The sequence below is a fragment of the Toxotes jaculatrix genome, chromosome 19 (assembly GCF_017976425.1).
Source record: "Toxotes jaculatrix isolate fToxJac2 chromosome 19, fToxJac2.pri, whole genome shotgun sequence".
NCBI classification, from domain to species: Eukaryota; Metazoa; Chordata; class Actinopteri; family Toxotidae; genus Toxotes; species Toxotes jaculatrix.
Window position 1 is genome coordinate 18,021,253 of NC_054412.1, and position 22,080 is coordinate 18,043,332.

At 42.6% G+C, this 22,080-nt stretch overlaps 1 protein-coding gene across 1 annotated transcript in view; it reads right to left on the reverse strand.

The window, feature by feature from the left end:
• tnfrsf21 (tumor necrosis factor receptor superfamily, member 21) overlaps nucleotides 1-22,080 on the reverse strand; it is a 36,405-nt gene that overhangs the window by 7,657 nt on the left and 6,668 nt on the right. The window contains exons 2-4 of the mRNA XM_041065012.1: nucleotides 18,691-19,408; nucleotides 15,391-15,960; nucleotides 5,564-5,829 (exon numbers count right to left, since the gene is read on the reverse strand). Coding sequence (XP_040920946.1) covers nucleotides 5,564-5,829; nucleotides 15,391-15,960; nucleotides 18,691-19,408 — 1,554 coding nt within the window. The remainder of the gene's footprint in view (nucleotides 1-5,563; nucleotides 5,830-15,390; nucleotides 15,961-18,690; nucleotides 19,409-22,080) is intronic.

Here is a 22,080-nt window from a genome sequence, read left to right on the forward strand (position 1 = left end):
TTTGGCGAACCATGGGATTCGTGTAAAATAAGTTCATTTGTGTAAAACCAATCCTTTGGTTGGCCAACCTCAACTCAAATCTTATCATCTAATTGCCTTCTTGCCCCATTAGACTTCATTTTATTGAAGTCTTCCCAGATTTTAGCAATTATCTTGATGGATACAATTTTATCATTACCTATAAGACTGATGGCCAAACTAAAAACCCAATAATAAACAGGAATTATTGTCTGTCACACAGGAGGGTTTCTACCAGAAATATTTGACAGCCGGCTTCATCAGTGATTCCACACACATATAGCTACAGACTCCGGAGCTGACAGCCTCTGGGTGCTGGTCTTGGGCCACTTTCAAAGTCCAATTAGCTGGGCACATCTTGTTCCAAAACAAAGTGAAATCAAGTTTTTAGAGCCAGAATTCTCAGCACTTGGCCAAGTAATCGCTGTGCCATCGGGACTGATCAACAATCCCATCAACAGATTACAGCTGGATTTTTTTTTTTCTTTGTTACTTTGTTCTTTGGACCAGGAAGAGTATGAGGCAACTTTCAAATAAAAAGATACTTAACGTGGTTTCAAACCATGACTGACCATCAGTCACAGGTACAGTACCACGTCAACACTGTTCACACAAATCAAGAGGTCTTTCTCAATACTGAGTACACCGAGTTTGAACTCGTGTTCTGAAGGGAAGACACAGTACTCTCAATTCATAACTGAGGCAGCAGTGTTCTTGCTGACAACACTAACGTAAGTATATTTAATATCTACCATAAAATTTAATCTAATACCATGCACTACACTGTATGTACAGTAAAAGAAGTCAAAAATACACCAAGGAAGTACAGTAACATTTTACAATAGCGTCTTGACTTTAACTTTACCTTCAGCAAAACTAATTTGGCAGCAACAAATATTACCAAGTAATTATATCTGATGTTTACAAAGCTGGAGAGACATCAGTGTGACAAATATACCCCAAAGAGTTTGTTGAGATACAACTGATTGAAGAACTTATATCTGTCTTCTAAGGGGCTAGCAGGTTCTTGACATTGTCCAGCATCTTGACAGACCAGTCAGTCTTGCCCCACCTGCCTTCAAATCACTGTTGCGGTTGATGTAAAAAATATGCTAGAATACTCGCCCATCCCTCATTCACACAAGTCAGTTCCCTAGGCATCGTCAACTCACATAGTGATCACATAATGATCCAGGCTGAAATATTGATAAAGATGGGCAGTGTTGACCCACTCACACCCACAACAAATCCTCTATTTCCATAGCTGCTTCTGTGTATTTCTTTGCCTTTTTGAGCCTTTCTCTGACCTTTGACCTACATTTGCAGACATCCTGGACTCAGTTTTGTGTTGATAAACAGTAAAGACAGAACAAGATCACCATCTTTCCCCTTTGCCAATTCCTTCTGTTTTACACTCCTCCCTCAGGAAGGGAGCTCCATCTGCTGCAGTCTCTGACATGATGCATTCATTAGCCATACACAGGAGACTTATTGAAATGAAACAGCATGGCTGCTCTTTAATCTAAAGAGCAGCCATGCTGTACAAAATAAAGCAGATTTTTAGACTATGTTAGCAGCACCTTTGTTTGCAGAGAAAACATTTTGCTGACATCTCTGCACACAGATCAGTGGTACCGCGGTGTTTCCCCCTATCTGAGGTCATATTTCTGATGTGCTTGTCTGCCCAGCAAACTCACTTCTCTGACGATGCTTTAGCTCACAGCGAGGAGGAAGAGAAACAAGAGGGAACAGGAAGGGAAATCACTTCTGTCAGTCTTATGTCTGGTTTCAACTCGGCAGCAGCTGAGATAAAAATAGAAACATCCATCAGACCGCTGACGCTCAGTTGTTCCGATGGGAGTAGCATCGATACTGTCAATGTTTTGTTTTTTTTCTTTTACTGAGTGTTCAATGCTCAATGTCATATATTGCTCTTATGTAATAGACGTATTGACATGCTTCCCATAAGTGAGTCACACTGACCTTGTGAAATAAGTGAGAACATACAGTGAAGTGACCCTGACCCTTTTAAACTTCCTTCTACTGAGTCATTTGCACACGACTTTCTTTTTGTCTTTCACTCCTTTCTTTTCTCTCTGTTTTCTCTGCCTTGTCTTTCACTGCAGCTGTGGTCATGTGTGTTGCAAGATCTCCAAACAGGGATGAGTATTGAGGTCTGGTCTTTTATTGTTACCAGAACCGCAATACTGCTTCCTGCTGCAGCTGGTACTGCTGCTGCTGTTATCTCAATGTCATACATGTTCATCATCATGGTTATGTTTCCATCATGTGAACAGTAGTTGTAGCAGACAGGGTGAAAAGTCTCTGGAAGAGCGAGTAAACTGTAGCAATGTAAAAACAAACAACTAGTGCTATGTGTATAACATTTGATGTGTGTAATGAATGCAGTTGGTCCACTTCCCCTCGGGCCTGAGCTGGCAAGCAGCTGTTCTTGAAACAACTAATTGTGTGCATATACTGAATCACTCACAGAGGAGTACAGGGTGGTATCAGAATAAATGAAATCCTAATGATATATATCCCTATTTACAAATACCACCATATTTCTTTCTTTGACAAAATAAGAGCACACACCTTCACTACATGGTAAGTGGACATCTGAACATCACGTATTCATCTGTAATAGTTTTCTGTGTGCCATTACAAAGTCATCGGCAGTAACCTGCTGCTGTGACAGCCTCCGCTCTTCCCTTTGGGCTTTCTACCATTTGGAACCTGATATTCGGTGATAAGGCCTGGCTCACATTTTCCGTTCCAGTTTATCCCAAATGTGCTACATGGGTTTGGAGTCAGGGCTCTGTGCGCAGGCCAGTCAGCCTCTTCCAGAAGAAATCTGGGAAAATCCTTTTTTATGGACCTGCCTTTGTGTACGAGGGCATTGAGGGCACGCTCTTCAACTCACTGACTTCTCCATAAGATCACAATGCCTTCCCCTCACAATACAGTTTTATTATCTGCTATCTAATCCACCATCGATCCAATGAGACAGAATGAAAAACGAATGCTGGAGATCATCTGCTGATTATTAAGCTGTGATGAAAGGCCAAATTACAAACAGCTGAGACACCAAGCTCAGACAGCTGGCATGTCTCGGACAGGACTCTGACTGTGTAGCATCAACCCTGTCTACTAACAAATAAAAAAAATAAAATAAAAAGTTCACAGTGACTTCAGACATGATGTATATTTAGATTTAACCAAGACCAGGAACTTTCTCTCACTTTAACCAAAGTCTCTGCTGGGACAGTACGGTCACCATCCACCCAAACCACCTCCCTGTGACTCGGTTGCTGTTAATTAATTCCAACGCCTCATTCATTCATTGTCTTTAAACATAGTCCAGCCACACATTACATTTCCTACATCTATATTTGCTGTTGCAGTTTAGCTTTGGTACAGAGACGCCATTTCTAGGACCGAGGGTGGACAGCACTGACCTTGAAGAGTGTGGTCAAGAGCACTAATCTGATATGAATCTCCCGAAAGTTAGAAGAGAAGGAGGAAGATGGAGGAAAGTGGATGGTGATGAAGGATCCAGTGTGACCCCAGTGTTTATGGTTTTCTTTGTGTGTGTGTGGGTGTGTGTGTTCTTAGGAAATTACAGTATGACACTGATACAAGGCAGCTCATGAGGGGCTAATGAGTGAGGTTTGACATGTAAGGCGCTTCGTAAATTACAGTCGTCTGCCCGGCCGCACGAGCCCGGCCGCACGAGCCTGGCTGCATTCATGTGTGACTGAAAATGACAGTCTCAGGTTTGTGTTTGTGAAACTGAACTGCACCTTAAAAATAGCTCGAACCACCACAGAAGCAATTCATAGAAAAGCAGAGACGAGCACAAGAAATCACTTCTGTTTGTTCTTAGTTAACACACAAAGCTGAGCACAAAACAGAAAAAGTTAGTGGTTTGTGGTCAACCAGTATTACTAACTGGTCAACCCTTACTTCCTGTTTTGACAGCAACCACCAGTTCTCAACAAGAATAGACAGACCAAGGTCGTACATTATAATTTCTCTTACTATCATCTCTACATATAGAGCAGTTGCTAAAAATGTAAACTAGATATTGTTGCATTTTAACATGCACTAAAAATGAAACATTTTTTATTTAAACTTAAGGTCTGATTGGTACCGTTTCCTTGCATTTCTATGAGATGGTCATTCATGTTCATTTCACTGCCAGACAGTTTTTATTTGTTTGATTCACCCCACACAGCCAGTGTACTGACTGTACGATGACCATAAAGCTAACAAGCAATGGAAGCACTACCCACGTCTGAGACTGTGATAGTGTAAAGCTCCGCAGCCTCTGCGTGAACTCAGAACTCACCAGAGACTCAGGGTCTTTTTGTTCTTTCCCTCCCGTTTCCTTTTCCTGTGATTGCAGGAAGTCAATTCAAGAAGCCCCAGGATGGGTGTATATTGACATTTTGACATTATTTTGCGCCCTGGGTGGACTGACGCATACGTCTTTCTATTTACTTTGTATGAAATTATGCATCTGAACATACAGTAATATTTCTTTAGGCCGTATGGGCAATATCGCAGCTGGCTCCAGACCTCTGAAAGATCAGGTGTTGCGCTCACTGGTGGCTGTTTGCACCAGTTAGAGAAGGACCTATCAGAGCTCAGAAGACTTCCAGAAACAACAACTCTTAAACTGACATATTTTTTAGTCAATGTGAAAAAGGTTAACTGCTGCAAGCAACCACTGCTTCAGCTTCCATGTAGACTGAAAATGGCGGATGATGGTGGGATGTACACATCACCTGCTACTTATTGGTTGAAATCTAATGGAAATTCACTCTGATTATGAGAACAGTTTGTTTGTTATGTTTTGTTTTTCCCATCAATGCAATAAAGTACCTGGATTTGTCACATATTAAATGTAATTACACGCAACAGAGAATTTTATCTTTTTTTTGCAAACATGTAAACAAGTATATATCTGAAAGCATTTTAGTCCAATCTAATACAGCTCAACAGAATAATAACTGAAGAAAAAACGTTAAAAAGTCCTGTTGTGTTCCCATCTAGTGCTTCTAGTTTATACTCTGCTGGACAGTCAGGCGTAGCTCTGAAAACTTACCCAGACCTCAAGAAGGACTCACCATTTCCTCCCTCTCTAACTCAGTTATCCCAGCAGAGTTTTCCAAAACTCTTTAGTGTACAGAGAGAGAGGCTGCAGCAGTGAGTGTAATTACTGTTTAAACATCGAATCATTCTTCTAAAGTGAGCTGTTGCTTTAATGTGAGGAATGCAGCCGAACCACATGGGACTGGCTACAGAGGGACACACCAGAAAGCTTTCCTCACAGATTAGATTTCAGTGGGAGAGAGATGCGGGGAACAGAGTGTACTACTGCTCGTGCCAGTGATGTTGACAGAGCTGCAGACGTGAAGACAGGAAAGGTCACACTTATGTTCCTGATATGCCTCTGAGTAAACCTGTTCACCTCATTCAGAACAGGACATGAAAGCAGTAGAACGTCATGCCCAAACATCCATCATCCATCCAAACATACCTGTGGGTTGTCCTCCATGACACAGCGGATCTTTTCCACCACATCGATGCGGCGCTGTCGGTGCAGGGCGTTGATCAGCTTGGCCAGGTTGGCGTCGCTGTCTCGGATGGTCCAGTGCTGCAGGGCGGCGTACGCCCGTTCGTGATCCGAGGAGTAGCCGTTGGAGAAGGCTGCCACCTCACGCTCGGTGGCATTAGCCAGCGACTGATAGATGTCGATCCACTGGGTGCCCACGTGAGCCGCCACCAGCCTCAGGATATCCACGCCTGAGGAGGAAGAGAGAGGGAGGGGGAAAGGTTAGAGAACCACAGCTTAAAGATGAAAGAAGAAGAGGGCTTTGCAAAGAAAGAAAAGAAAATGAGATTCTCATGATTCCTGGATTTCCTCCTGAATTTCACCTGTGGGGATCAATAAAGTTTCATCTCTCTCTTCTCTCAGCTCATGTGCATGTCCACATCATAGCACACCATCTACAACACTGCTTCCAAATGGCTTGACAGATACACCTGACTGGCCACAACACTGTGTACAGGGCAGGAAAGAAGACAAATATATGTGCACAAAAAAAAATCACTGTTAGTCACTGTTTTTTGTGAAAAACAGGATACTTTGATCTCTAATCATCCAGAAATATTCATAAGAAAGAGTCCAAGAGTGGAAAAATCAGTTTTTAGTCCATGTGACATTTGGTCGCAAGTGCACTTTGCTTCATTTTTAAGTTTTAAGTTCAGGAAGCACTGATCTAGAGGTACTTTATACGCAAGGTGGTCTGTCTATTCTTTAAAGGGGCACTCATGAATTTTACAAGTCAGTCAAGTAAGGTGGAGAAGTACCACTCAGCCAGTGAGAACAGCTGTACACCATCTTCGGCGGCTCTGGGGGAGCTTTGTCAAGTTTAAGAAAATTACTCAGGTAAGTCAACTTAAAGAAACATAGACTTATGTTTGGAGACTAGAAACCGAGTTACATTACTGTAATAGCAGAGTTTGATCCATACTAGGGACTAAAAGTCGAGGTGTCTTTGCCTCTGCTGCACCATTTTGCCAATCAGCCACTCGATTCCAGACAGAACAGACCTACTCTTTGGATTCCCATGACATTCTGGATGATTGAAATCACAGGACTCATTCAGACATAAAGCTCTGTTGCTTCTATGGTAGCACATAAAGCTTTCATCATCTGGTTGTCCGACTGAGTCATGAGACCAGGGGCACTCCACAAAATCTCGAGTTTATCATGCCGTGCAACAAGTCCACCTCTTCACCAACACCTCAGCTTTCCACGCACATGCTCAGGATTACACACAAACACACAGGGTGAGGCGAGAGGCAGTATGTCGTGCCATCAGTCATGGATCTCCCTGGATCAGCTGGAGCTGTAACTTATTTTAGTATGCAGACACACACCTGCTGTGTGGTTGGAGGTGTAGAAATACTCAGTCATTCATCTTGAGGACAGACAGCTGTTGAGCCATTGCTGCTCGGGTAAGAGACGTCTCTGACCCAAAAACTTGATTACACCAAACACATCAGGTTTGATTTTGTTCTGATTGATCACAGTAAATAATAAGATGTGTGGAGATTTATCATCTCAGAATCTCTCCAGCTGCAATCCATCTTAAAACAGGACTCACACAGAGGAGAGCTCAACATCCCCAGTACTACAGCATGATTTATTAGCATGCTAATAATCGCGTGTCGACTATGTTTTTTTTTTTACATTTCACAATTTAAGTCCACACCACCGATTTACAAGGAAAGCCAGGCCTTGAAAGCAGAAGTCACATGGACTCACAAGTGTCATGTTGTGTAACCAGCAAAAGAGGTCGAAGGTTTTATGGGGAACGGTCAAAACAAATATTTTACCAGTCCGTGCGAAGCATGATGGATTGATGGACCAGTCCACACTTGTTGTTATTCATACTGATTCTCATACCAGCTCATGGATCATTTTTCACTGTACATGTTAGTGATATGTTAGTTACAATGTTGAGTCTACACGGAACAACAGTCAGAAAAACATGACAGGACTGTCAACGTTCACAAAAAAATCCATATTTTCAGCCTCTGCAGCAGATAGAAACATGAAATATAAAAAATATAAATGTCGCACTTTCTCTTCACACTTCTATTACCAGGTGAACAATAAGTTTCTCTAAAGAAGCTCATCTATAAAGCTGGGAACAGCTGTAGATTTCTGACCAGCACACATATCCTGGATTGGTATTATTGTCATCTTAGTCCCAGCTGTGCCGGCAGATGTCAGACGTATATAACGATTACCAGAGCAAGTTGCCATGAAAATACAGTGTAATTTAAGTTTTTTTTCAAATTACGATTACAGAAAGGCTTTGTGACGTCACTTTTCTATTAGTATCTCAACTGTAAACGCGTCACAACAAACACAGGCATCTCAAATGCTGTCACGCTTCACATTGTCCTTCACCGTCTCTCTTGTGACACGCACATATCACCACTTGCCAATTTGTCTTTAGCCATGAATATTGATTTTTCACCAGCAGCTCTCCCCCTCAAACATCCTGCTGCCTGTTTAGACTCGCTCTCTGCTCCACTTCCCCTCTGACTGTTATGTGAGTCGACAGTGACTCCAAACGCTGACTCATCTGTTCGCCAGGCAAAAATATAGCGGCTCCCTTGTTTCGTTTGACACAGAAAATCCAGTGCTGATACACGCATGTGTCCTCCTCATGTGTATGAGTTACCCATGCTTCTAGTGTTGTTGTTTTTTTTTTTTAATCATAAATGCTTGATGCCAGATCCTCTAATGAGCCACACATGGAACGGAAACATGACCATGATGATGATGTGTGTGTTTGATGCACGTGGCACAAAAAAAGTATGTCTCATCAGAGGGGTCTGGCATGTTTATGGCTATGGAGTACTGAGGAAGTAGGATCATGATGGTGTACATGAGGAATTAGATCAAGAGGCATCACTTAACCTGATTACCTGAACGGGTTTTTGTTTGTGTTTCACACACCTACTGGCCTTCTTTTTCTTGTCCTCTGATTGGATAATCTACTGTATCTAGTCTCTTTGAATGTATATTAAATTACTGTATATGTACTGTACATTGGTGATGGACCAAAGTCACTGTATTAACTAGAGTATATATTAAATAAAGCAGCAGTAGGAGTAGTGAGTGGTGAGAGTAAGCAGTGTGCTACAGGTGTCTTCTCTTTTCTTATAGGTTTTGGGGAAATAAACTGTGTTGGAACACAGCCTGCCGCACCTTAAAGGAAAAGGCACACATTTTTAGAGAAGGTCGATACCACTGTCTGTTCTGCTGAGGGATGGGAGGACGATCTGAGGAATCCAAACCATATTTTACCTTCTTGTACTACATGGTTGTAACATCAACACAGAATTAATTCCTCCACTTTTGATACAGCTGATCCCTGATTAATGTCTACTGTAGCAAACATGCTAAGTGCATAAATCCAGGATGATTCGGGGAGACTGGACGAGAGATTAAATGGATGTAAGCCAGTTGGAGATGTTCATGGCCATTAATCCTCGCCATAAAACTAAATCTAACCTTAACCTAAAACCAGAGCCCTAATTCTAAACCGACTCTTGTAGAAGTGAGAACCAGCCTTGTTTGCTGTTGACCTCATTTTCTAAAGTGCTCACACTGCAAAATGGCTTAAAACTCAAAGGTAAAGAATAAAACACACACACATGCTCAGTCCTCTACTCTTGCTCATTTTTAACAAACTTGCGTGAATCCTGGAGGGATCCACGACCTCGCGTGCCAACCTTCTGGACCGAGAGCCTGTCGACTCTCATCCACCTCGCTGTCCATAACACACAGAGACAGAAGAGAAATCCCCCTGCTCTGCACGCCTCACTGCCGCTGGTAGCTAACCATGTTTAAATGACCTATATAAGTCTCGTGATGATTCAGTATGTCAGCCTGCAGATGTGTTTATGTTTGCAAGGGAAGTAGTTTGTGTGTATTAGAGTGTATGCATGCATTTGTCCCCACATTACACAGTATGAGGACTTGTAAGCTCTACAAACCATGATAAAAAAATAAAAACAACCTGAAATGTCAAACAGCAGCTACTGGCTGTTAGTTGCCAGTATTTATAGAAAACTGACAAGTCAAACTGTCATATGAACTATAACATGGCTGCCTGGGAGCGACAAGCTGAGCTGTCCTGAGGTGAATCACTGAAAGCGAGAGTCATTTTTACATGTATCACAGCACATAATGAGACAGCTTTTGTTGACGTGTGGCGCTGCGGTCTTGGAAATTAAGCCTAAAGTGTCATGTCCCATCATACACTCATTACGCGTTGAAAATGACTCCTGCATTTTGGCAGCGCAGGTGATAATGACTTCTGTTGCAACACTAATTACTTTGTCAAAGTATTTTCCATCAGCCCAGTGAAACTAAGCAGAGCTCCTGGACATTTTCTTGTCTTGGCCACTTATGCTGCAATGTTGCTACAAAAACTCAGTGGATCTTGAAATACTCAACAGACACAAAGCTGAAGCTGGTGGGAATTTCTTTGGCTTTGTAGGTATTTGGTTATAAACTAAAGTACAGGACAAAGAGAAATGTCAACATCAGGTCAGGGGTTCACCGAAGTCATGAGAATTCATCCTCTGAGTGCTATGAATGTCTGTACAACGTGCAGGTTATCTGATAGCTATTTGTCGACATATTTCAGTTTGACCCAAAGCTAGAAACATTTGCTAGCTTTTCCTGGTTTTATATCACAGCGAATATCTTTGGGTCAGACAAAACAATGTAGGAAGTTGGTGTAAAACACAAGTGTGGTGGAGGATATAACACGACAGATGCACAGTCACAGTGTGATGAGAAAGGAGCTGGTCATAGTTTCTGTGAAAAACTGCTCTAAGCACAACAGGTGCCACATGATTAAGGGGGGGCACACAGGAAATCCTATTGGATGGTATCAGAGGTAGCAGAATTCATGGCTGAGACCTTTCTAGGTTTGGCTAAACTAGATTTTGTTTCGTATTGCTGCATTGCTCAGGACACTCTTGATTCTTATTTAAGGAACAATGAGTTTTTGTTCAAATTAAATACTCAAATGAGAAATAGTTAAGTGAGGAAAAAAAAAACTTCTGGATCTAACAAGTGGTCTCACCTCTGCACCCTGTTATTGTGTGTAACGTGATGTTAAGCAGGGTGCTGTGTGCGTCAGCATCTTTACAAATACCATTCTGTTAATCACATCGCATAGTACTCTCAGGTTCATTCCAATGTGGGAACACACAATGTTAAATTGCTGAAATGTGTGCGGGAGCACAACAGGCGCTGTATACCTCCAACCAGGCAACAACGCCCCCTCTTCCCCTCCCAAGCTCTGCTCTTCACAATCAATCCCAGGCTGTACCGAGAGCAGGCTACCCCGGCCCACCCTGGTACTGCACAGCGCAGTATATTCTAACACGTGGCTCCCCGCTGGGCTTGGATGTGGAACCTAGCATTATTAACGGTGTGGATGTTTAACGAGAGAGGATGCTGGGCAGGTAGAATGTTGTTTTCCCTTCATGTTTTCCTCTACAATCTGCATCTTACTTTGGAAATATATGTTGTAAATAATATGTCTGTGACCACACGAAGCACAAACCTGCCTCTATCTGATGTGCTCTTAAAGGACTCTAATGGTGTTTTTCCATGTTTATGGCCATTAACTGCAAAATGCATATATTCTACTGCAGAACATTTCCCACAGTATAGCATGGATTGATTCAGTACTTTCAAGACTGGCAACACTTTACACTCTGATCCTGGACACGTGCATGCTTTAACTGACAGGATGAATAAAAGGGCGGGACACACACTTAGGAGAATCCCTCCTTGAAGGCAGCTGTGGTGTCATATATATACAAAAGTCACAGATGCTGCTGTTCTTTGTAATTTAGGGCAAATGTGTTTAGAACAGCATTGTCAGCTTATTGTGGCCTCATGCTAACCTTTATACAAGTGATTTATGTGATTCCCTTATATTTAATTTGACTGCTGCACCCTTGTTTCAGATAAACAAATAAGTCTTTCAGATTCTGTGCGGTAAATATCTGGCCCGTGGCCCTGGAAAGCCCCATTTAGACCTGCTGCAAAGGAGTAGCAGTTTTCACTACATCCTGACCGGCTCTGAGCAAATGCCAAGTACTGTATGTGTGTGATCTGTGCTTTGACATTTCCCTTTCTTTTTTCCTTTATTGCCCGAGTGTTTTAACTGCTCTAGTAAAGGGGCATTACAACCTTCAAGGGGAGCCAACCATGCACCTTGGAAGGATTAAGAAGCTGTTTTGTTTTATGTTCCAGAGAGTAAATAGCAGTGTAAAATGGCTGTTTGGGTTGCATGTGCATATGTACATCTCCACGTAAATGCATACACATGGGCACAGGATTACTCATCCAATCAGGAGAACACACATACACACACACACACACACACATCTCGTTTCACCTAGTTAGTAGGTTTCCCTGAATATTTACAGATAGTGGCAGCTGTGATTTCCAAGAAATCTCCTCTGACACATAAAGAAGGAAGTAATTTCTGGCAGTGGCAACACCATGAAACATAGGTGATAAACATGAGCATCATTATAGAGTTCTTTCAACACATCATATAATGTTATAATGTACAGCTGTAGTTGTCAGGGGAAGCATTGTGCGTTCAAATGCGTAAAATGACCTATATTTACATTTTCTTTATCAGCAATCATAAGAGGCTGCGCAAATAATGACTCTTCTTTCTCAGAACACAGCAGGAGCGTGACATTATTGTGTTAGACTTCGTGTACACCAGCTGCCTTGCAAAAGCAGCACATCACCACTCAGCAGCTTTAGCTTTAGCTTCAATACCATCTATGAACGTATGTTCATAAGACAGGGCAAAATTTTGTATGAGTTAAAATGAATCTGTTCAGCCAAACATCTGTTTCTATAGATTTCGACATTGAAAACAACTTTGTTTTTTTGACCAAGATCTTTCAGAAACCTTAATCATATAGTTTTAGTAAGCTAAGCTTCACTGTAGATCTAGTGAATAAAAAAAAACACTCATAAATTGTTTTTGTAACAGGCATATGGAGTTTTGCAAGGCAATGGTAAATTACCTATTTTGTCCAGTTTAAAAGCCAGTAGTGTTCTCAATTGTGAAGACCAGGAGTGAGAAGCAGTGTTGTAAGACAATCCAGACATCCTATGAAATCCAATCTGCAGGGCACAGGCTGCTTGATGCTGCCAATTTTCCCACTAATGGTTTGATTACTGTGCTTATTTGTATTGCTTTAAGTTATAGCCATTTTCGGGAAATAAAAGCTGATTGGAGAACCACTTTAATTACAACAAAACAACATTAAAGCACCATAAATTGAATTTTTCTTTTTTTTTTTTTGGCCACTTGAGGGCAGTGAAACAAGCATAACACCTACATGCTATCACCTTATAAAAGTTATGACAAACTTTAGTAAGCAATTGCTTATTTACACATCCCGAAGGCACAGATCCCGGTTAGCATTCTGCTGAAGTGGTTCTTCGAGCTCTGCTTTGGTCTCCACCAATGCCATGATTTGCTTCTAGATCTACTTATTCACCAGCTAGTTGCTATTGTCTGTCTGCTATTTGACGCTGGCACAGTTGGTCAGCTTTTTTTTGCTCAATATAGCTGCCTGCTGCTGGAAAAGAGATTGATGAGTGTGGTGAGAGTGAATCAAAACAGTAAATTTATGGGCCTCAAAAACAAAACAATGCACTGAAAGACAGTAAAATGATCCATAAAGCTGACTGGAACAGCAGCATTGAATTCATCCTTACAAGTGACCTCTTTCACATAACATTTGATCCATTGTCAGTATAAGACTATTAATTAGTGTGGCTTTTGGGTGTTTGAACTCAACACAACATGAAACCTAGCTGATATTTTGCATCACAGCCAACAGTTTATGGTTTGGTGGAAACCTGCACTTTATGTTTTATTATGTCAAAGGCATTTTAAATGCACTCGTCTAATTCTGTCTCCATACCGTTCTCTGTCAGGCATCCTTTAAGTATCTGGTCTAACATGGGCTGCTAGGTAACGGCAGGGAAACCCCAGTATTGTTAGCCCCCCCTCACACACACACGGTCTCATTCTCTCTCTTCATTTCCTTCTCCCTATATATCTTTTTGTCGCCCTGTAAGAGACCCCATTGACCCACTAATGTGCCTTGCCAACCAAACAACAACCCTGATTCAGCTAAAACCAGATTATTCCAGTTCTCTGTGGTCAGCTACTGAGAGCGCAAAGAGAGGGTGGCGGGTGGCTCTGCTTTATCATAGGCACACACACACACACACTTACATAGACACACACACAGTTTCAAAGTGGAGACTCAGGCAGGAGGTGTCCCCTGAGTCTGGGTCTCTTTCTCTCTTATACTGTGAAACGGAGAGCTCAGCTGTGGGGCAAAATGTTCTCTACTTGTTGATAGCTACAGTGTCAACTAACAGGAACAGAGAGAAGTTGTAGGGGGTAACAGAGGAAATAGAGCGAGGTAGGTGTGCGTTGATAAGAGACAAAAAGCACAAAGAAGAAAAGTGAGGTATGGAAATGGAGAAGTTAAAATAAGGACAGATGGCAAAAATTAGGTCCAAATGGTGCATGAAAGAGAAAGGGAAGACACAAAAGGGCTAGAAAGGAGGAAGAGGAAATGAGTAAAAAATAAAGCTAGGAAGACTGAGGAGAAGGAAACAAGAGAGAAGAGGAAAGGAAGGAGACACCAAGATGAAATTGGAAAACTGAGAGCAGTCCAGCAACTTGAGTGTGTGCTGGGGCTGGATAGTGACAGCAGGGTGCTACTACAACAGGGTCATGTCCTTGCTTGTGTAACCACTGCCCTCTACACCATGTGCTGTGGGGCACAATTGATTGGATCAGATACCCACAGTGGAGTGATCACATCAATGTATGGTTCTACACTGCTCATGTCTTTACACTAGAATGGGACATCCACTGCACAACTAAGAGTCCATGACCTCCCGTGTTGCAGATGTAGGACATCTAAAGCTACCGGTCCTGAGATTAGAAAAACACTGTGGCAGGACTGTGATAAGACACTTTCATATTGTTGCATATTGCAATGTCGTTGACATTGTCATAAACATGATGTTGTCTATTAATATGCAATCTTCAGTGGAGACTTGTAGGGGCTTGGTAATGGATATTTTACAAATTCAAGGCCTCATAACAGGTTTTATTGAGGACACAGTCCTGTCTGTGCAGTATTTAAAGGTGTAGAGGTGTCATAAAAATGGTTGTCATTCAAACAGGAGGGATTTTGAATTGTTTTGTTATTTTAATTGTTAATTAAAGCCCCAAAGAAATCTAATAGAAATCTAATTTTCATGTTATTTTCATTAGCAGATATAGATCATCTTGTCACCAACAAATGAAATGTGTATAAATAGATGCAATGCTGACCTGGTTCCAGACTTCTATATTGGAGTCTACATCTTTGTTTGTTCAACTGTTGAAGTCTGGTGTTGTGTTCACTGAAACCATCAACCAATGAGACCTTTGATTTTTCACTAATGATTTGGACAGCACCATCTGCCACCATCTCCAGTTACAGAGACTTGGAGAATCTAGGACATGGAGCATTTAAGTTCTGTAGGCTGGTGATGGACCAACACCTTACTGAGACATTCTATGTTGATTTTTCCTTTAATCAGTCTGAACAACAAAGAAGCCCCCGCTTTGCTAGAACTCTTTTACTCTCTTGCTTTCACTAGACTCTTTTGAACTAGAACCATTCTTTGCGAAATTAAAGCAGTCTTACCCTGTCCGTTGGAGTAGTAGATCCACTTCTCTTTGACTTGCGTTGGAGGGGCAGATGGTTTCTTCTGAATTGCCTTCTCCATGATGCTGCTGGGGTCCTGCATTGGGCCCTTCTTCAAGACCCGAGAGCTCCGCTTCACACTACACACCACAATTACCACCAAAACCAGCAGGAGCAACAGCACGATCATCCAGGGCAGGTGCTCGTTGATGTCAAAGTGATTATGAGTACTTGGCCTTGGGGACCCCCTGCGAGTGGGCCTGTAGTAGCTGGAGACCCCACCTCCGCCTGCTCCGCTGCCTTGCTCAGCTACCTTGCTGATACCTGTCCTAACTTTGACTGCCTCTGCACCCTCAAGACCCTCCATTGCCCTTTTGTTGGGCCCTGGCACAGGGTCAGAATTGAGTTGCCCCTGCTGTTGCTTGTGAGCTGAGGGCGGTGGAGTCCTTGGGGGATCAAGGTTAGGTGAGGCGGTAGTGCCAGGCCGGCTACGGAGGAACCCCCTTCCACGGTGGTCTTCTTCACCTGGGCTATCCCTCAGTTGAATGGCTGCTGACTGACTGTTGGTACCTGTGATAAGAGAGAGAGAGAGGGATCGATGGAGACGAAAACAGAACACGCAAGAAGAAGAGAGATGAGAGATAACAAAGAGACGAGATGGTACAGAAGTAAGAGATGAGAGACAACAGAGAGACAGAGAGAGAGAGATGGAATTAAATTCACACACTTGAAAGACTTGCTTAACCCAGACAATGAAAACAGAAGGCATCACGGGAGGGAATCCTAACACTTTAATCCGTGTGAGCAATCTGGCACTCAAACAGAAGGAGGAAGGAGGAATAGCTTCCCCCTTCTGCTCTCACTCATCTGATTCCCTTGCTGATTTCCTCCATCCTTGGGTGGGCAGTATTCTCCAAACTGGAGTCAGTCAAATACTGGATTTTTAGGGCTGATTCAGCTGTTCATATTGTTAGTTTGTAGGCAATGATCTAATGGGAAATTTTCTATCAGGTCATTTTCTAAATAGTTAGATTAGATAGATATAGATCCCCTAAATGTGGTTATTAATGAATGCCGACAAAAATATGAAGTGAGCAGGACATTTTTGTTTACATTACATTTACAGCTATTCTGTTGGCAAACTAATGCACGTCACTGTAGCCATGGAGCAGGACCAAGAAATATGAGAAGGCACTGATTGGAGATCAGCTTCAAAAACATTACAAGGCATGATTTTCATATCCATCATCGATTCCATAGTAGATCAGGAAAACATGGAAGGTGGCAGTGACAACTGATTTGGGTGACTAGAGTATGTAGTTATCACTCAGCAGGTTAGTCATCTTTGAGAACTTGGTGCATTCCCTTGACTGCAAAAAAAATACTTTCATCTGCCTCTCCCCCTCCTGCCATGCTCTGCCCCAGCTTTGCTCCACCTCGTAATCTCAGAGCAAATGGGCTCAGAATTGCTCACCCCACAGTCCGCTTCTCAATTAAGCTTAAGCAAAGCCAAATCTAAATCAAACTCAAGCTTCAACTGAAGAAATAATTAAAAAAGAAAAACTTAGAAAGAAGAAGGGACTAACGATTTACAGCTAAATAAATCTCTCTAATCTGCTGAAATGGAAAGACAACACTTTGACATAAACATCAGTACATTTAATGTTTTCCTGACATGGCAACTAACCATAATGGGCAGTCGATATTAGTATGTCATTATCCTGTATTGATTCATGATGCAGCTGTGTGCTTGTGTGCTGCTGCTAATGGGATTGGCTTTGTATAATGACATTAGATCATAAATGGGCTGCTGAATGATTTTAGGATTGTCACCTGGATGTGTGTTAATCCTCCTCATCCTCTTATCAGCAGGCAAATTCAGGCTCGTGTTTTGGCTGGCAGCAGGGAGCCTTTAAATACCTTTATCTAAATATATTAGACAATGTAAGGTCAAAGTGAGAGTGAATATAAATTTCAGTTGTCCATTTTGTTGGGACATGGACCATATAACATGGAGTAGAGTGGCATATTGCAGTACTGCATAAGCTACTTAGTAACACACTGTAGTAATACACGTTTCTTCAGTAACAAGGGGTGTAAAACATTACAATTTGAAATTCAGCAATTACATTACAGTTACTAATTCTAGTAACAGTTACTGTGATATTTTGTTAGCTTGTTTGCTATCTTACTGGGAGTTAACACTTGATGGTGGGATTATATCAGCTTGGCTCTCTGCGTTCAACTGATTATTTATTATTATCTCTGCCGAGAACAACAGACTAGTTTCTCCACCTTCTGCCATGATAAATGTGAACTGACACTGTGCTGTGGTTGTTTTCCAGGAACCAGTATCTCCTTTCCTAAACCCATTTATTGATATGTATTTAAATATTTACAGCAAATTCTCTGCTGGACCTCTGTGGTTGCTCGGAGATTTGTGTTGTAATTTCAAAGGTTCTTTACGTAAAGTGACACATACTAAATACAGTTTGGTTTTTATCACTGCTGTAACTTTTGTGTTAAGACGCTTTTGTACACACAGTACAACTCATTCACCGCTCCTTTTCCTCCCAGAACAAGGTGGTCCCCCTGCCCCCCTCTTACACTGACAGTAAAAGACAGGTGAAAAATAACAGCCATAAGTATGTAACACCCCCATTCGCCCACCCCCACTTTCCCTCTTACAGCACAGACGGAGTCAAATTAACTGGCTGAGAAGCCATCGATCCCGTGCCAGCACAAACAGCAGTGACAGTATTATAGGTGTCAGTGAGGGGAGGGGAGTACACTGGCCATGGATGGTTGATTCTGACGAATGGCCGGCGGACCGACTGAGACAAGAGTGACGTAAAAACAGTAAGAGGGTTGACGAGGGTGGGAGAAATACAGAGGACATAAAGACAAAAGAGAAAGGGAGGTATTAGTCACATTCTCTGACCTAAACTGAGGAAAGGAGGGAGGGAGGGAGGGAACAGAAGGGTCACAGAGGAAGAAAGAAATACCTCCTCCTGACCACAGATACAGTAGTAGCATTCCTGAGACAGGGAGCTGCCACCACTTTGTTTCCATGCCTACGGATTCTCTTCCCTTTGGGAATTCCCACAGGAAAAACCATGTTTGTCACTGATGTAATGATGCTGCGACAGCCACTTGAGCATTAATACACAGAGATTTAAGGACATCCACTCCCTACACAAAATGTCTTAATTAGTGAGCTTTATGGTGAGGAAAGTACATTCATTGGCTAATGCCTGCTAGTCTAATTTATCCCATTTCATACAGGGTCCCTCCTCTCACCTTTATGTGCAGCTCCAGTCGGTGACAATAATGGAGAAGATGAAGAAGTTGGAGCTTCCTGTACAAGCACAGCTTGCACAGGCCCCAACGCGAAGGCTGTAGAGACAGATGAGGTTGAAGAGGAGGACAGGGCTGTAGGAGAGGGTCCACAGACATTATCTGTCTCTCTAGTCCCTGGTGTGAGCAGCACCAGCCCCCGGGCTTGGCAGTCCATGTGGGTTCGGCACTTCATAGCACTCGACTCCACGTCTGAAAAAGTCCCCTTGGTGCATGGTTTACAGAGCACATCCTCTGTTTCACTGCCGCGCTTTTTCACCCGTGTCCCAGGAGGGCATAGAGAGTGGGGCTTACACTCTGTGCCGCTATCCGCCAACAAGAAGCTGTTGGGTGGACAAGTGCAGATGCGGTCCTGGGTGGCTGTGCAGGGCGTTTTCTCAACAAAGCCTGCAGGACACGGAGCCCGACAGCGATGGCACTGCTGGACCCCATTCTCACCCCGTGTGAAGGTGCCTTCGGGACAAGGACTGCACTCCCTCACAGCTGTGGGGGAACAGTGGACGGACACGTAGGTGCCTGCCGGGCACTTGTCGCAGACAAGCTGGGTGCCTGAGTCGGGGTCGGTGTGCTGATAGTGGCGGGGAGAGAGGGCTTGCTGGAAAGCCGGGCTGGTTGTGGTCAAAACCCGGGCTGAGATGTCAGCTACCACTGTATATAAGAGCTGAGCGGAGAAGAGAATGGAACAATTAGGAGAAATACTAAAAAATGTCAAGACTGAAGCCTGACTAGCTGCCATGTGAGGTGTTGGTGGAGGCAAAAGATGTGCTGACTGTCTGATTTCTTAGAGCAGGAGCAGCACTGTCTAATATATAATAACTAATCTATCTAATGGAACCTGGCCGTCAGTAATCTTCTGAAAAATGGGAATTTCAGCTAAAGGGTAGTGCTAGTGGTGTAAGTATCCCAGGAGTGGATAGTAGCACTGGATCATCGCATTAGTTGTGAAGATACTGTATCTTAATCTTGTTCAAATGGGCTGAACAGATGGATGGATGGATGGATGAATAAACAGATGGACTAACAGACAGACAGACAGACAGCTGGCTGGACAGAGCACCACACACAGAAGTACCCAAAGTGCCCTATCACAGCCTAACTAAGACTCCTGTTCATTTTATCTGCTCAATTTTTGATGTTTATACACTCATCAGGTCACAAATTAATACACACACTGTTTCCTGACCAGCAGTGAGCAAGCCTTACACACACAAGCAAATGCAGGCTCATCAAAGTCACAGGCAGGTATGAGTGTGCTGTGTGTGTCAGCTTATATGGACTCTGGAAAGTCCAGTTTTCAACACAGCTCGTGCTGACATTTAGGCCTCCCGTGTACGAAGCTGCTTTGATGAGATTCGTGGGGAAATTCCTCATTCAGAAACCCATTTAATCCAACGTCATATCATTTATTCACTCCCATGACTCATTCCTGTCCCTCTTAAGTTAAGTGCCCAGCCTTATGCATTCACTTTACAACCACAACTTTAACTCAGACACATGATGTCAGATGGCCTGACGGGCTCCCCTCTCACCTCTGCTGGGAAGCCAGCAGCTCACTGGGTTTAGGGGAATTAGCTGCACATGTCTACATTCACACACACACACACACATGCACACACAGAGACACGCACACACACAGGCACACACACACAAACTGAGTGAGTCATGTCAGTGCAATAATATCTGGCAGTCTGACTGGTGGAGGACTGTCTCCAGTAATACTAGAGGGCTGACAGCACTTTATGAGTTACTGTGGCAAATTTTCAAACAGGGCATTAGTTTGCAATTCTTTGTTTTGTCTTTTTTTTTGTTATATTGAGACCAATGCAAGTTTTCCTGGTAGTATGTAACCTGTACAGTGTCCTGTAGTTATTTTCTGGAGAGGACAAAATAATACATTTCAAATCCAAGTTTCAACAACTATCAACACTTAAAAAGGGTGTTCTTTTCATGAGTGACGACTCTGCTGTCTGCATACTTATCTTGATTTTTTTCCTACCTACACCATTTGTCTTACTGTTTCGCTGATTTAACGTTATAATGCTGACGAGATATCATTTAGTTATTGGTATGGTAGGTTGCAGGTTCAGTTTTCTGTGGACTGTGTTTACAGCAGGTGAAACAGTAAAGTTGAGCGCCTGCACCTCCGTCCCAGTCTCATGTGTACTTCAGGGTCCAATGTGTTGTCTGCTATGTCTCTCAGCCACGTCATGGCAATTTATAGCTCTACGATTACCCAATCTGACACAGTGGCTGTCACTAAAGGCAAAAATATCATGAGTCTAATCCCACAACAAGTATCACAGACATGCAAACAATTTCAGACAGACAATATCAGTAATGCCTGGAGAACTTTTGGGAACTATAAATGAAAACAGAATCACTCACGACTGTGCTGTGACAAATAAAAACCAGGGAGAGAAATGTGAGACGCATAGCGACAGAGGGCACAAGAGAAACACAGACAAGAATGGGGCCAAGGCAAACAAATTGTGGCTCGCCATCCAAAGATGTGTGTTTATAATTGTGTTCTTCCCTGCTGAGTGTGTATATTAAAACAAATGTGAATGGAGATTAGCAACTTGTGTGTGTGTGTGGAATAAACAGGCCTGGTGCATTTGAGGTGATACACTGGGGGGAGGTGGGATTTTGCTGATGACGCACTTGAATGTTTGTCATCCATGTTCCAAATTTTCCCCTGGACAAAAAGCATCAGATCAGGGTGATGCCAGTGTAGTATATCAAGTTTCCTAAGGAAGTGGCCGGATCGGTCATAAACTGACCGTACATATTAAATTATTTTGGGTGTGTTCTGATAATAATAATTTAATCATTTAGAATTCATGGTTTGAATGAAAGCCACTGCCGACAAAAACTGGGATCAGTGAGGCTTTCTGAAACTTGAATGAATATACTGTGTTAAATAATTTTTAACCACAAACTTCTCCTGAACAGTCGAAGGAAGACAAACTCATTTCATGATTTGTGCAACTAAGGACAAAGCTGTCCATTCTTCCAGCACTCCATTGTCCTTTCACCACACCAGCCGTTCGGCTCTTTGTGTTCATTTCCAGGACCTCATCCATAAACATCAGAGTATGTTCTAAACATGCTGTTTGCAACTCAGTTGCGTCAGTAACATCAATGCATTCATTCACATCAATGTTCAAAGTAAAAATGCTGCTAGGAAGTGCACGCAGCAGTAAATGGGAACATTCTGCTTGTTATTGGACATTGGATGGTCTCCCTGTGGCTCTTTCTGCTTGTTTGTAGAATTTTATGCCCTGAACATTACCATATTTGAGGTGTATCACTCACTGTTTAATGTGAGTCTGT